Source organism: Haemaphysalis longicornis, unplaced genomic scaffold (assembly GCF_048455015.1).
Source record: "Haemaphysalis longicornis isolate Haplotype H1 unplaced genomic scaffold, Haemaphysalis longicornis Haplotype H1 scaffold_1, whole genome shotgun sequence".
NCBI lineage: Eukaryota > Metazoa > Arthropoda > Arachnida > Ixodida > Ixodidae > Haemaphysalis > Haemaphysalis longicornis.
Window position 1 is genome coordinate 389,447,263 of NW_027526203.1, and position 16,436 is coordinate 389,463,698.

The window sequence follows — 16,436 nt, forward strand, 5'->3', positions numbered from 1 at the left end:
ATCGTCCCATTCCCACTGCTCGCAAGCTCGCTGTGCGTTTTATAACACCGAAATGAGTCCGAAATTTCACTTACAAGGACGCACCGCGCCTCACACTTAAGGCCAAAAGCCGGCGATTCGCGGGCACACGTTGTTTTTGATGAACTCCCGTCTTTCGAGTCGCGCAACTTCCCGCAACAGATCAAACGACTAAATGTAAACCCAGCCACCCAATAACCAAAACCACGGTACAAATCAGCGAAGAGCACTCTGCCTGAACCACGAGCAACTGCTTTGCCTGGTGGCCATGCTTTCCAATCTTCACCACACCAAGATGGCGGCGCCCCGTGATATCGTTTTGGAGATACGGCGCTCTCTGAAACTTGCCGTTTTCCCATTAACTTCCAAAGTAATTTGTCACCACAGTACACATCAGTACTTTTTCTGCAGGACTTTGCAATGGTTTTCGATGGAAAAACTTTAAAAAACTTTAAAAACTCACAGAATATAACATGTGCAGCCCGACATTGTAACTTTCGAGGAGGAAGAAAAAAAAGATGGGAAAAAAAAAAAAAAAAAAAAAAAAACGGGGACAATTTTATGCGGGTTTTTTATTGAATGATCAATCAATTAAACCTTTACAAATACCATCACCTTGAGGGTGCTGGAAAATTATGCCGTCAGAAAGCATTTTCCCCCTCTGAAACTGACTGGAGCATTACAATCCGTGGCTCTCAGACCGTTTTGGAGCAGTCTGGCGCAAGTTTTGCAATTTTTAAGCTTTTGGAGCAGCCTGGTGCAGGAAAGCAAATTTGTATTAAAACTGCGCAATATGCACAGCTGTCTCACCCCTGCATTTCACAACCAAAACTATGATCAAAGCAACACATCGTGACATTACTCTTACGTACACACTACTTTTTTCAATGAGACACACTAAATTTTGCTCTGATAAATACTGTAGCTGTGTGCCATTTTTTTGCTCACACACACACACACACACACACACACACACACGAGAGAGAGAGAGAGAGAGAGAGAGAGAGAGAGAGAGAGAGAGAGAGAGAGAAACCTTGCTCACATTATAAAGGAGCCTCCAAATACACCTCATACACTCTGAATATGAGGAAGAAATTGTTTAATAACCTTACCAGGAGGACCTAACTTGAAACGTTAAGTGAAAAAAATACGCTTAATTTTATAAAATTGGGGAGATGGCTGGCATGATGTAAGCCTACATCAACAAAAGATTATGAGCAGCTATATTAAACTTACACAGTGAAGCAACTTTTGACATAACTGTGTCTTTGTAACAAAAAAAAAAAAAAAAAAGATTACATAAAAAAAAAAAAATTGTAGACAGTTCCTTATCAAAGACAGCAAGAGAACTACACAGAAATGAAGCCAGAGCAGTCTGATTACCTTGATTGCTCGCGGCTGCTTCCATCGTAGCATACTTCCTTGGACGTCCGCGTGGCCTTTTCAGGGGTGCAAGTGCTGAAAAGGGGTTTATGAATTTATTACAAAGCACTGCCACCATAGTGTTTTGACATATCACTACAAAGAAAAAAGAGGAAAAAAAAAAAAAAAAAAAAGCCGCGTATCTGCTTCTTTCGTTGCAAATGTCGGCGAAAGACGATATTCTTTTGTTGACATTTGTCAAGTAAATGCCCCTCCCTCCGCTTTCCCGCTCACCTCTCATGCTGTTCCTCTCCCGTCTCGTTCTTCCCAAGATAACACGCTAGAGGTTCACTCAAGTCAATTTAAATTTACCGCGTTTCACTGCTCTAAGTCGGGTGCCTCTATGCCAGCGCTGCCGTACGGTGAAGACTGGCGTGAATCGAGGCACCCTACATCAGCATTTATAGAACCACGTTGCCCTACTCCAGGTGCGTTTCAAGTGAAACATAGAACCTATCAAGTGGAACCTTTCGTAACTGTTGCCAATTTGATTTCTTAAAATGCCGCTAGTGGCGCGGGTGACAGTGAATGCAGTGGATGTAGTATTTCATTTGATCACAAATATCAAGCATCCATGAATTTTTAATAAAGGAACACTGCAAGTATCACTTATGTATTGATTTTCTGCCTCATATTTTCATAATGCCTTGTTCTTGTTCAACAATATTTACAACTATGAACATTGCCACCGGACTTCAACGTTTAGATTTGGCTGTGGGTATATAAGGCTATTGCGCAGCCACTGTTTCACTTTGGCCGGGTGGCTGAATCGAGTCACAGATAGCCACACAGACAGACCGAAATTTCTGCAAAAGTAGTTCAAGAAAGACTATCGTTTTTAATAGACAGTAACCAGTACTAGTCATGAACATCACTATGAGAACCCTACTGGCTACTTATCTGCACGCAACAAAGACAACAGTTCATCAAATGCAAAGCGATTCTTTGCATGCCAAGCAGTAGGCCGCAGCAGGACTTTTCAGGTGTGGCTCCAATCAGTAGGGTGCCAGTAGGGAGTAGGGTGACTGACGCTGAAGAAAGCGGCACTGCCAAGCCTATGGTACGAGTGCTAAGACAAACTTTATAAAGGTCAGACTTTGCCTTGTCTTTCAACACACCAACCGTGACGCAGATTCACAAGCAGACGCTTCCTGCTCCCCGAATCGGACTGTGTAGGGTCCATTCGGCGCCATCCACTCACCAGCCTTGTTGACCACCTCGGTGACGACTGTCTGATCCTGAGGCACCTGCTGAATGATGGTGAGCTCCTGGCCATCGGCACCAGTGAGGACTCCCCCATTGCTGGTCATGTGCACTGCGTCCTGTGATGTGATGGCTCGGATAGCATGCTGCTCCATAGTCACACCGTCTGCAGCAGGGATCTGGATCACCTCGAAGACCACCACCTGGACGATGCCCACCGGCCAGGTTCGATTAAAACCCTACTCTGCAATAGTTGGCACAGTTTCCGATGAGCTTAAGTTAGCCCATTAGGGACCGTTGTACTTCAAAAAGTACAGCTTCAATAATATTTTTTTTAAACCATAAAATCAGTTTTTCGATTTCAGTAGGTTTTCTTTTCACCACCAGAGGGACAGCTAACACCCCGAAATAAAAGATTCACATTCGCAGTTTTCTGCGGCGTATATGCCCACAGTCAAATTTAGGCGGGCGCTGCTCCCGCGAACCGCTGAAGTAAGCACTTACGAATTTTGTTCTCCTGGCTAAAATATACAACTATTCATGACAGTTTGCGGTATACACCTGCTAGAAAAGTAGAACTAAACTCTGAGTGCTGTGAACACTACATAGCTTTCATACTTTTTGTGGTATCCCCATGTAAACTTTGCTGTACTACATATAGTACACTGGGCCTTCGTGTATGCACAAATGCGCTCGCTATTCCAGGCACCTCAAATTATGGAACCAGCCAAAGCGGAAAAAATAGGGCGTTATATCTATACGGAGGGCGTTGAACCGGTGGAAGTGGATACGGGTTGCCCTTTGAATCTGTGTGTCAGCGTGAGTAGATGCGGCTGAATGTTTTTTTGACACCCGCTGCAATGTACGCCTTCACGCAATGTACTTTCTCGAATAATTCGAGCTGCTGTTCATGCCACTCTGCCGCCGGTTATTTGGGCTTTTACTCCGGCTGTAATTGCTTCCTACTTCTGTGAAATTGTCATTTGAACTGTTATAGGTTTAAAACACTAAAGTCGCAATTTTTTTGCAGGCACTCTGGAAGTTCACTGGTGTGCTAATGAAGACGAAGACGACAAGCGGGTCCCTTCGGTCAAGCGGGCAAAGGTCGCTGCCGTGAACTGGAGTACACATGGGGAAACACAACTGACGGAGCATTACTGTGGAGGGCTGAGTTGAGAACACTGTATGATGGTTATTCACCAAGCCAAATCTTCAGCACCATCCTTGATGATAACATTCTTACTCACACCATCGTACAGACTGGCACGACTTCTTCCTCAGTATTGATGACCTTAAAAGGTTCATCGGTATTCTTTTGCTGTCCGTTTACCATAGTCTTCCTCATCAGAAGCTTTACTGGTGCGCTGATGATGTTGGAGTGCCTCACGTAGTTAAGTGCATGAGCCGAAATATGTTTCAAGAGATAAAAAGCTTCTTGCACCTAGCTGATAATGACTTGATCAGGGGTTCAACTGATCGAATGTACAAAGTTCGTCCTCTCATGAACCTTCTGAACGAGCGGTTCCGGCAGCATGGAGTCTTTCACCAAAACCTCTCCGTAGATAAGTCTATGGTGAAGTACTTCGGCCACCATCCTTGCCAACAATTTATGCGTGGCAAGCGTTTTGGGTACAAGAACTGGATGATGTGCAGTGATGATGGGTATTGTTATGCTTTTGATACCTCCTGCGGAAAATCTGCAAGCTCCGATAACAATCCTCTAGGGAGTCGCGTTGTTCTTTCTCCACTGAAGGCAACTTCGAACCCCAGCAGCCATATTGTCTTTTTTGACAATTTTTTTAGCAGTCACAGTCTCCTTGTTACACTGCGTGATAAGGGATTTAGGGCTACAGGCACTCTTTGTGAGAACTGGCAAATGAAGTGTCCTCTTCCAAGCAAGAAAGAAATGGAAGAGAAACAAAGAGGACAATTTTCCCATTGTTTTGACCCTGTCGGTGAGGTTCTTCTCGTGAAGTGGAAGGACAGTAGCGTGGTAACAATGGCTACCAACTACGGCACCATTGAACCAGCGTGCTTTGTAAAGTGGTGGTCCTCTTCAGCGCAGGAGAAAGTGAATGTGCAACAACCAAAATTGTTCAGCAGCCATAATTGCAGTATGGGAGGGGTAGACCTCTTGGACCAAGCTGCAAACAATTACAAAGTTTGCATTCTTCTAGTAGGTGGCGTAATTAGCAGCCAGTAGGGCTACACCTACACTACCATATAACAAAGATGTAAACTAGCGAGCGTTCTGTGTGCTTTTTCTTCGCCCTCGTCCTGTTTTTGCTAGTGAAATGCAGCAGGGTTCTCCCCACTGCTCCGCTTCACCGTCCTCTGCCTTCTGTAGGCTGCGCACCGCTCCAGCTGTCAGGAACTAAAAATGGCCACTGTGCTAGAGCAACACCAGCAGCAGTGGGCCGCACCTCCCGCCATCTGTTCACGTGAAAAGGAGGCTGAAAAAGTTGCTCTGAAGTCTCAGAATGCCAGCTGCAGGCAAATCTCAGAGTTGAGGCTTGCGATTGTCAGTTTCTTATATTATTCAAGAGCTTCCACCTCTGACCACAACGCACCACCATGATACCCGGTATTTGACCGGCACTGTTCAATTTTTGTGATTAAAATTTGAAATTCTTGAACTTCTTGCCCCTTCCCTTCCCGTTCTCAAAACGTCCACCTCTCAAAAATCCCTGGGAGAACCCTGAGCAGTCAAAGAAAAAGTCTTTGTATGGCACTGGCACAAAAACGGTGCGCATGCTTTGCTTTGACGGAGCTCGCATGTACTGTTGGTTTGTTTATACTCGGGTACAACTTAAAAACGACAACGGAAGTTGCCCCTGCACCTCATCACCGCAGCCGGCTGCTCCTCTGCACGGCACACAGAGTGCTACAGCAAGCATTTTGAACGTGACAAGTCGTTCCCAAGATTTTTGTCGGACAATACGCTTTTAAACTACTGCAGCGTGAGAAAAAGCAGACGATGTCACGCATTAAGTGTGTGACATCATCATCATTCAAATTGCGTGCGTGCATTAAGATTAGGGGGAGAGCGACACACTAGATCTGAGTACAGCACCATTTCTACGGGCCGCCGATGGCCTGATCCCAGACACTCACAGGAAAGCCAAGCTTTGGAGGCAACAGCTACTCAGGAAGGCATTCCTGTGCAACTGCCAAATATAACCTCAAATTAAAAGAATATGACAAAAATTTGCAAACAAGTTATCTAAATTACAGCCATCAAGCAGGAACCATAGTGATGATGTTCCAATAACGCCCTAAATAGCTGAACATTTGCTAGCATGCCGGGCACCATAGCAGCAGCTCTTTTTCTTATAATTTGACAGGCGTATTCTCTGTGAGTGGGTTGTGTTTAACAAATTGCAAGCCCAGCAACCGAGACAGCTTTGTGGAGACATCCACAGTTTCAAGTTGCCCAATGCCTTCTGTGGAGACCGCATGCTAAAGTGATAACCATTACCAAAGACGACGCATGCAAGCAGAAATCCGAGTCCTGCTTGAGGGAATGCCCCCGTAAAGGACGAGGGAATGCACGCACCTGCTGGCCCTCGTTGACCATGCCGTCCTCCATGGCCATATCGTCCATCTCGTCATCCTCGTCGTCCTCCATCATGTAGTCATCCTCCTCGCCATCGGGCTCCTCGCCGGGCCCCTTGGGCTCGCCAATGCGCATGGCTTCGGCCCGCTCGGCAGCCGTGGCTTCCGGGTCATGAATGGCCAGATGCCGGATCAGGTTGCCCTGCACACCCAGCGGCTCCACTCAGCACACTTCTCGGCACAAGGGCACCCCGCCGTGTGGGGGGCAACATCCGTGCTGCACAAGGCCCACCAGCATCCAGGAACAGCATCTCACCCATGTGCTGAGGCTGCTAGTGCATTACGCTCTCAACACATCGAAAAGGGCTCCTTGCACTGAACCTTGGTCCTTTCAGCCAACTACATGCAGTGCACTGCTTTCTCGTTTTCAGAATTCTTTGTTTAGTACCTAACCTGTATTGAAATGCAATGTAAAGACGGAAGACGTTTAACTCCTCACGCTTGACGTAGCAGTAATTTGCACCTTGATTTCCTATTATTGATGGTGGATTTTTTAATTTCACACCAGCATTTTTATCCTACATTGCACTTGTCTAATTACAGAACTTTCTGTGTCAGAATTCGGACAGGCTTCACTCTGTTGTTGGCCGCAAGAGGCTGACAAAGCAAGAAATAAGGCTGACTTGTCTTTTTTTGGTGAGGGGGAGGGTTGCAGCACTGCAATCCTATGGTGTCGACGTGCAGCCCTGTTTATATGTCACAGGCTCCTACTTTATCTTTCTTGCAGCTTCTGGCATCTCTCAGGCAAACTGATCCTTGTACTGCCCACGGACTATTATAAGGCTGCCTTTGTTAACTGTGCATGCATGAATGCACGCACAAGTGCAAGCACACACACACGTTCACGAAAAACCAAACTGAAAAACATGAAATGGCTGTTTCTAACGGCAGCCTACAATTTTTCAATTTGCCCCTCTGCTTTCACTGATTAAGAAACTCTCTCTCTGCGCTTAGATCGGTAGTTACAAATAAAAACTAGCTAATTTGGATTCTAAGGTTCATAAATTTGGCACAATGGAAAAAAGAAGACCATAGCCCTTTTACAATGATACTTATTTCAGCAGTATGCATAAAGCATTCAGTATTTTTGTAATCATTTAACTCTATGCAGCCTACTAAGAACGCAGATAAGCCCAACTTGCCCCATGCACAATACCGCTTCTGCTTTCCACACCCCTAAAGCCCAGCCTGGCAACACAAAGAAAAACATTCCACGGCATGCTTGCACTCTCGCCAATTCAAGACGTAACTGACTTGCAATGTAGTTTTTCCCGTCAAATGTTTTTCCTGCATACCTAACTTGTTGGTTAGTCCATAGTATATGTGTTAACTATGCAATCACCGCAGATATATAAAGGTGACTGCATGTCCTTTTGTAAACACTGCGATCCCATTCAGAGCCCTTAAAAAGCCATGAAGACAAAATACAAGTCTGGTTCACTAATAATAATAATAATAATAATAATAATAATAATAATAATAAAGATGCTTTGTCCAGATAATAAAAAGAAATTTTATCACAGTGCTCAAACAAATGCGCAAGACATTAAAGAAAACATGTGACACAGAGGCGACTCACCAGCCGCTTTCCAGCGATTTCTCTACGACGTCACAATCTCGTTTGTGCGACTGGTGGGTGCCAACCTAAGCTACAGCCAAGAAACATGACTGGGCGATTGTAGTGGGGCCTCTAGTTTCAATTGATCCTATCACTTCAGCGTTAACACGCAGTTAACACGCTGATAACTATGTTTTTAGTGCTGGCCCATAATATGTCCCTCCTGCCCACATTATGTCACTGTAGCATGAAATTTGAATGTTCAGTATCTCTTGCATGTTTTCAGTTAAAAGAACATCTCTCGTGTCTGGAGAGGAGCTGATAAGTCACCAAAACCAGTCCTTTCAAATAAACAAACGTGTCTTTTGTTTTCACGACCCCTTTTAATTAGTGAAAAAGAAGCTGTCCAAATGCCTCTACACTACAAAAAGGACGAGGGGGTAGACAAAATGAAACCACTTGCCTTGTGCCGGAATGCCTTCGAGCACTCGGGGCATTCGTGTGTCTTCTCTTTGGGAATAGGGGGCACATAGTTGGGGTCGTGATAAAGATTCTTGTGCCTCTTCAGCAACTGTTTCTGCCGGAATGCCTGATCACATTCATCACAACGGAACGGCTTCTGGTCCGTATGGATCAACATGTGAGACTCGAGATGACGCTGCGAGATGGATGCATATGGGCACAGGTCACACTTGAAGCATTTCTCTCCTTCGTGGCTCTTTACGTGCACCTGGAATGAGAGACAATTCACATTACTCGCAAACAACTGCCCGATGCCCCCCCGTTACATGCACAACTTGTCCCCCCTGCCAGTTCGAATTTCGGGAGTGCGAGGGAGCTTATGATACTTATTTTTTTTTTTGGTAACATCATCACTGTAACATATAATGGGCTAACACTTTCCTGCCCACACCGATTCAAATCGATGGTATACATATCGGTGCTTTCAAGTTCAAATTTTGACGTTTTCCCATTCGAATTTGGTGCTTTTTGAGTGCGCTGTGAGAGCTGGCACCATTTACTGAGTAGTAGAAACACTCGCATCCTCTTTTGGTTTTGTTTTTTTGTGCAGCGCTGATTTTTTAAAGCGCTGCAAATACAAATACAAATACAAACACAAATACAACGATTGCGTCAACATCGCACCACGGAAGTGCTGCTTTTTTCTAGCGATTTATACAAGCCTACACGTGAATTTTTGGATGATATTAGCAGCACTGACTCCAAGGACAACTTTTATTAAGCAGATTTTAGTGTGGAACGCAAACCTGCGTAAAACCAGGCGGAAACCTGATCCCCCTGTTCAACACAAACCCAGAAAATGCAAAAGTATCGAAACTGTGCATTGTGCCTTGAACAAAAAAGAGTGGAAGGAAAAAAAAAAACAAATTCCTGCGATGCATGTGTGCCCAGCCCAACCCATGTTTCAGAAGTTTGAGGAACTGCTTTCCCCAGAGGCACAAAACCCATTAGGGCTAACTGCTTTTTGTTTGGAAGTCAGGAAATTTTACAGTTAATTAAGCATTTCATATTTGCAGGAGTTTTTTGCACTGCACGTGTGAAGCAACACCAACATTTTTGCTTATTTTTTGTTTGTCACAAAATTTTTCTGTACAGCATTTTTTCTCTTTCCGCATAAATATTGTTGTCTGAAACATTATCATTGCAAAGGAAATTTACTCTCCCTTTCGATATCATGCACTTATATGTTACATATATTTTGCGATTGGGAAAAAAGTATTTGCTAGACTACCCAACATCACTGCTCTTCCATGGGCAGGAAAGTTTTAATACCTTGAGTCAGGAACTGAATGATGCTGCCCTTCAACTACTCTATTTGCTCACGTAGTCAGCCCACAAAATACCACCCCAAAAGAGCTGTAGCAAAGTTCGTGTCATTTTTTTTAAACGTTTGGGATGGCGCATTACAACCTGGATACTGACATCAGATTTCAGAAGGCTCCTCAGTAATTCCGAAAACTTGGTTGTTAAAGGAATGTAAATTAGTCACTTTGAGGTCTCACGTAGATTCCTCCAGCTAGTTAGTAAGAACCTTTGCACAAGAGTAAAGCATTATTCTCTTTGATTACGTCTTTGTAGGCACTACAGCTAGAATCAGCCGAACTGGAGAAGGGAGGCACCTAGCAATGAGGAGCTTAGTCACACATGTACAAAGTGCTGCTCTGCAATCCGTAGGCACCTGCTTTCCTGAGCAAAGGCCGATAACCCCCCTCGGGGACAAATTTTTTCCTTGCCCTGTAAAACGCTTCCCATGTACCAAAAGCGTCAACAGCACTGCTGTGTAGAATTGGATCAACGGAGCAAAGGAATCCATGCAGCACTTCTCAAGAGGAACGACACTCGCGCTGGCGGGAAGAGAGCAGGCCCACCCACCTTGTACGTGTAGCGGTCAGGGAAGGACTTGCCGCAGCGCTTGCACTTGAGCGGCTTGTCGCTGGTGTGCAGCTTCTGGACGTGGATGCGGAGGTCGGTCTTGCGTCCGCACGTGGTGGGGCACAACTCGCACTGGAAGATGGGCTTGTTGCCCGAGTGGATGAGCTTGTGCGCCTTGAGGCTGTTGGACTGGGTGAAGCGGGCGTGGCACACATCGCACTCGTACGGCTTCTCCCCCGTGTGGATGCGCAGATGCCGCTTGAGCTTGTAGGTGTCAGGCGAGGCGTACGTGCAGTGCGGGCACTGGTACGGCCGCTCCCCCGTGTGGCACCGCATGTGCCGCTTGAGCTTGCTCAGCTCCACCGAGGCATAGTCGCACTCGGTGCACCGGTGCGGCTTCTCATGTGTGTGCCGGTAGCGCACGTGCCGCACCAGCTCCCCGGACGTGGTGAAGGCCGCGTCGCACTCCTTGCACTGATGCGGCCGCGTGCCTGTGTGCGTGTTTACGTGGTTCTGCAGCGAGGCCAGTGTCTTGAAGCCCCGCTCGCACACGGAGCACTTGTGTGGCCGCTCCTCCGAGTGGCTCTTCATGTGGCGTGACAGCAGGTACCGCTTGGGGCTCGTGTAGTTGCAGTAGTTGCACATGTGCGCCTGCGTCACTGTCTGGCTCTTCTTGGGCGTGATCTTGATGGTGCGCATCTTGGCCACGGGCTCCGGGGTCGAGGACTCCTCCTCGATCACCTCCGCACCGGCCTTGTCGCCACCCTCGTGGAAGTCGTACACTGACATGTCCATGTCCGCCTTGGCCAGGTCCTCCTTGCCCTCGTCCGGCTGGGACACGATCAGCACGTAGCTCACCTCGCCCGGGTTCGTGTCCGAGGGCACAATGGTCACCGTCTGGTACGAGTTTCCCGTGTTCAGGATCACCTGCTGCTCCTCGGCCACGTCATGCGAGCCGCCGGGCTGCATGGCCACAAAGGTGGGCTGCTCCGCCGCTTGCACCACGTCTCCCGCAGACCGGCCCTGCTGCTCCACGGCCTTCAGCAGCTCCTCGGTGCTGCTGTCGTGCCGCACCTGCAGGCCAGGACACGTGTGTGCACACCTGGTACGCCTTTACCACACAGTGGAATTCAGTTCATAAGTTCCCTGCCAGGCGCTTTCCCACCAGTTGCATGGTGAACACTCAGTCCCACTAGCTCTCGTCACTTGAAAAGAGTTCTGCATGCCACCTGGCACTTACCTTTTGCGAGGGCCAGTGAGAAACATACCAATAGAACTCTACAAGACCCACTAAAAGCCATCTGCTAGGGCTGCTATTATAGCTTTATATCCAGGGGTGAATGGTACAGTGCAAGTGATAAGAATGTACGAACATGACACACACAGCTGCATAAGAATGGCATAAGACAAATGCAACTTTTTCCCCGTTTGGTTACACAGTCTTGGGCCTACCACCTATACGTCGTTGACCATGGGCGGAATTCTGTGTTCACCTGTTTAAAAACGCCCATTTCGCATCTATTTCAGTCAGGCCACAGGCATTATTTGGCACTTAGTTGAGTTAATGGTCATTAGCCGCTTGTTACACCAAATGTAAATAATGTTAAGATCAGTTTATAAGATAAGGCGATCGTCAGCACGTTAAGGTTGGTAAAAGATGCAGCCATTGGCAAATCAGTGAATGGAAGAGGACATGATAGTGGGAGAATCGTTAATGTAAACTAAAAACAATAAGGGCCTGTCAACCTTGTCCAGCAGGACACTGGAAGCTACACAGCAGCAGGATTGATTGATTGATTGTGGCGTTTTAACGCGCCGACGCTACACAGGCGATGAGGGGTGCCGTAGTGGAGAGCCCCGGATAAATTTTGACCCCATGGGGATCTTTAACGTGCACCGAAATCTCGAACACACGGACGTTTTCGCTTTCCGCCTCTATCAGAAAAGCGGCCAGTGCAGCCGGGAATCGAACCCGCGCCCTTGGGCTCAGTAGCACAACGCCATAGCCAATGAGCCACCGCGGCGGGTTATACAGCCGCAGGAATAGGCAGAATTACTGACTGCAACCTGCTGATGAAGTGTTAGAAAGTTGCGCAGCCATGATAGTGTTAGTGAATCCAAGCAAAGAGCAGATAATTTCGAGATTAAAGAGCTATGGCCTACACGGTATTTTTTAAATGTAATTCGAGAAGTGACTAGTCGAACCATCGATTAGTCCTGTCCCTAATTGAGGTAATAAAAAAATTCACAGCATATCCACAAGGTGAATGATGATGAGTGGGCGAAGCTCCTGAGGGGAAATCATCGGTAAAACCGTGACTCTTCAGTGAAAGTTCGCCCACTACATCTGTGTCCGAACGTAACGTCTAGAAAGTCTCGCTTAAACCGCGCGTCGGCACCTTGGGGCTGAGCTCGCCTGATGCGTTTTGCAGACGCCTCACGAGCTCTCACTGCATCAGGGTCTGCCTGCCGATACGCGCACTTTCTCGCCGCTTCCCGTTCTCTGACGTTTTGGAGATCCTCTTCGCGCCGCAGCCGTGCCGCTTCGCGTACGGCAGGGTCCTCGCGCCGGTGCCGTGACGCTTGAGCCTCTCGTTCTCGAACGCTGGGATCTCGGCGGTGTCGTCGCGCAGCCAGACGACACGCTTCGGCCTCCCGCTCTCGTACGGCAGGATCTTGGTGGCGGCGTCGCGCAGCTTCACGGAGCGCTTCTGCCTCGCGGGCTCGCACATCTGCAGCCTTATCCATCGGGCGACTCCGAGCGCGCGCCAACAGCGAACGGATTTTATTACAACGCTCCCCGTCATCTAGTAAACAATCCAAGAACTAAACTAGAGGTAGCCACGCCATCTAGTAAACAATCCAAGCGCATCTTTTCATCATATACAAGTACCGCCATCTAGTAAACAATCCAAGAACTAAACTAGAGGTAGCCACGCCATCTAGTAAACAATCCAAGAACTAAACTAGAGGTGGCTACATACGTGGCTACTACGGCTAGAGGTGGCTACTACGTCGAGGATGGACAGACCCACGCCCTAAGGAGCTTCGCCCCTAAAAAAAATTGTCAATCAGTGCCAACATCTTGCCTTTGAAAAGAAGCTAGTTGTCACTTACCAACCGGGACGAGAACAAGAGATAGAATGTGATTTTTTACAAGTCTGCCAATGATGCTAATGCAATGTCAGTAATGCTGAAAAAAAAAAAAAAAGTGATGTGAACACCACATCCTGTTTTTGGTATCTTCACATCCGAACCATTTCGTTCTCGGCAATAAGTAATGCTATCTGGGCAATGGTGATGTCTCTACTACCTGATAGGCATTATGGAATTTCTTGTTGACAAGACCAGTGCCTTGTCTTTTCCCACTTCCTTGTTCCCACCCTTGCATTTGTTCCCCACTGAAGACTTAGCTGCTATGCCTCCATGCATACTAAAGCTAGCCAACACTGACACATTCAGTGTGTTAGTAGAGAGCTAACTTACGAGAATAATTTTTTTTCCTTGCCCAGAGACTAGACACGTGTTGTATTGCTTGAACATAATTTGACAATGTGATGCAATGACATGGCAACTCTTAATTTTATGTGACCACTGGAAACACCACATTCCATACTCAGCATGCTTGGCTAGTTCAGGCCTGGCATGTTTCTACTTGACCCGAGCTCCCAGCAGTATAGAGAGGAAGGTGTAAAAGGCTGCAGTAACAAAGGCTTGCACAAACCCTAGTCGCACACACGACTTCAGTAACCTCGCCGTCCTTGTTGCGTAGAATTTTTTGTTGTTACACCCACACTATATTTTGCTGCATATTTCCTCTTTTAACACCTTCCTGCCGACGCCTTTACTATCGACATCTAAAGTTCAAATTTTGACATTTTCCCATTTGAATTTGGCGCTTTCAGAGTGCGCTCTTAGAGCTGGCGCCATCTACTGAGTAGTAGAAACAGGTACATCCTCTATTTTTTTGTATTTCTGAGCGCCGCGATTTTTTAAAGTGAGCCAATGCCGTGTGATGGGCGCTCGAATGATACTGAGATGGTGTACGCATCGTGCGCTACAGCGCCACATTTTTAACGATTTGGACTATTCTACACGTGACTTCTTGGATGACATTAGCAGCACTGACATTGAGGACAACTTTTCATCATTGGATTTCATCACCGAAAGCGACAGAGCGCCAAACTGGCCCAGACCCTGATACCCTTGTTCAACGCAAGCTCCAGAAAATGCAAAAGTATCGAAACTGTGAATTCTGCTACAAGCAAGAAAGAGTGGAGCAGAAAACCAATGTTTTCTGCGATGCACGTGAGGCTTGAGGAACTGCTTTGCTCAGTGGCACGAAACCCACTATGTGTGGCCAACCATGTTTCGAGGAACTGCATTGCACAGTGGCACAAAACCCACAAGTGCTAACATTTTTTTTGTAAGTAAATAAATTTTATAGTTAAGCATTTGATATTTGCAGGAGTTCTGCACTGATAGTATATGTACAAAATGTACATCTTAAATTTGTTATGTATTTTTTCTCTGGAGAAACACTGATGTTATTGCTTTTTTTTTTGCGTTTGTCCCAAAAATTTTCTGTGCAGACTTTTTTCTCTTAACATTTGTTTGAAACAATCACCACTGCAAAGCAAATTTACTCTTCTACACTTCGATACCATACACACATATGATGCATATTTTTTGCGACCGGGAAAAATTGTTTGCTAGACAACCCAAAATCACTGCTTTTCTAGTGGGCAGGAAAGTGTTAAAAGCTGTGTTCTAAAGCAAATCATCTTGACTCTAAGGTGCACTGCACAGACATCTGCATAAAAGTGGTAGCCTACAGGAAGGCAAGGCAGCTCTCATTTCATGGCTTATTTCTTCAAAAATATTTGGAAGTTACCCGCTAGTAGAAGTTTTGAGACCAGGAGTGTTCATTTAGGGAAAACCACATTGAGCGTTTTTGGCGAGCAGTTGTCCACGCTACAAAATACACTCTGTCAGGCCAGGCTACCGTCGTGTGCTTGCTGCCAGCCTGAAGTGAATGACATGGCAAGAAACAGAAACTGGGTACCAGGAGCAGTGTAATTTGTAAGGTGAATGGCCGCTCATCGCTGTCGCCCGCACTACTAGCTTACCATAAACTATTTTGTAGCACTTGCCGCATAGCTTACGAAAACCACCCACCACGGTGGCTCAGTGGCTAAGGCGTTGCGCTGCTGAGCATGAGGATGCGGGTTCAATTCCCGGCCGCGGCAGCCGCTTTTCTGATGGAGGCGAAAAGAAAAACGCCCGTGTGTACGAGGCTTTGGCGCACGTCAAAGATCCCCAGGTGGTCAAAATTAACCCAGAGCCCTCCACTATGGCGCACCTCATCGCCTGCTTTGCATCGGCACGTTAAACCCTAGAATCAATCAATTGCCCACCAAAATCACTACTTCATGCGGTTAAAGTGCTTCCCTACCCTTTCCCGACCAACTGTCTACCTGCCAGACATCTATGGGGGGAGCCATGTATAAATGAATAAGCTTGAGCTAACAAACGCAGTGCTCGTGGTAGTCCTTTGTAACTAAGCAAGAGATCAGTTGTGCGTGCTCACTGATGTTTGCCGAGAAACTACAATCACAATCACAGCAGTTACTAGCTTGCCAGATTAGTATTTATAAAGTTTGCAGGGGAAAAAAAGGTATTTCTTTCTTATTGTGCTAGAAGGGGATGGTGCTTGCAAGTGCTTCTGCTATCAGCTTGAGAACGGGGTAGGTCCAGACCCTCACCTGATCAGCTATGGAGTCTGGAATGGTGACCGCGATCTCCCGTGGCTCAGCTCCTTGGCCCTTGCCAACAAGCACTATCTGCTGGAGGCCATCTGTCGTGGAGCTAGTGGCTGGAAAGGCCTTGCCGTCCGCAGTTGTTGCGTAGCCCTGGATTGTCTCCAGCTGGCCAGAGCCTGTCACGGTAGCCGAGCCTTCTGAGGCTGGCTCGCCATCGGTGGTGTAGAAGGTGGCTTGTGCAGGGGTGTAGTAGGTTGTGGTGCCGTCAAATTGTGCCTGCAATGCATCAAAGTGGTGGTTACGTCCAAATGTTTCTGGCCATAGCTGGCCTGTCAGGCACACTGTGGTGAGGTGGGAGATTCCTACTGAAACCTGAAAGATGTTCTGCACCGTCTTTAGTGATTTCAAATGTCGCCACAGAGCACAGTGCACGCCCGGCTCCACTTGTTCGCTTGCAGACGTAA

General features: G+C 46.9%; 1 protein-coding gene across 4 annotated transcripts in view; it reads right to left on the reverse strand.

Moving 5' to 3' along the window:
* Ctcf (transcriptional repressor CTCF) overlaps nucleotides 1–16,436 on the reverse strand; it is a 29,837-nt gene that overhangs the window by 9,198 nt on the left and 4,203 nt on the right. For all 4 annotated transcript variants that reach the window (XM_077686581.1, XM_077686578.1, XM_077686579.1 and 1 more), the window contains 6 exons: nucleotides 15,976–16,248; nucleotides 10,211–11,284; nucleotides 8,280–8,546; nucleotides 6,200–6,400; nucleotides 2,642–2,846; nucleotides 1,402–1,476 (listed from right to left, as the gene is read on the reverse strand). In XM_077686581.1, coding sequence (XP_077542707.1) covers nucleotides 1,402–1,476; nucleotides 2,642–2,846; nucleotides 6,200–6,400; nucleotides 8,280–8,546; nucleotides 10,211–11,284; nucleotides 15,976–16,248 — 2,095 coding nt within the window. The remainder of the gene's footprint in view (nucleotides 1–1,401; nucleotides 1,477–2,641; nucleotides 2,847–6,199; nucleotides 6,401–8,279; nucleotides 8,547–10,210; nucleotides 11,285–15,975; nucleotides 16,249–16,436) is intronic.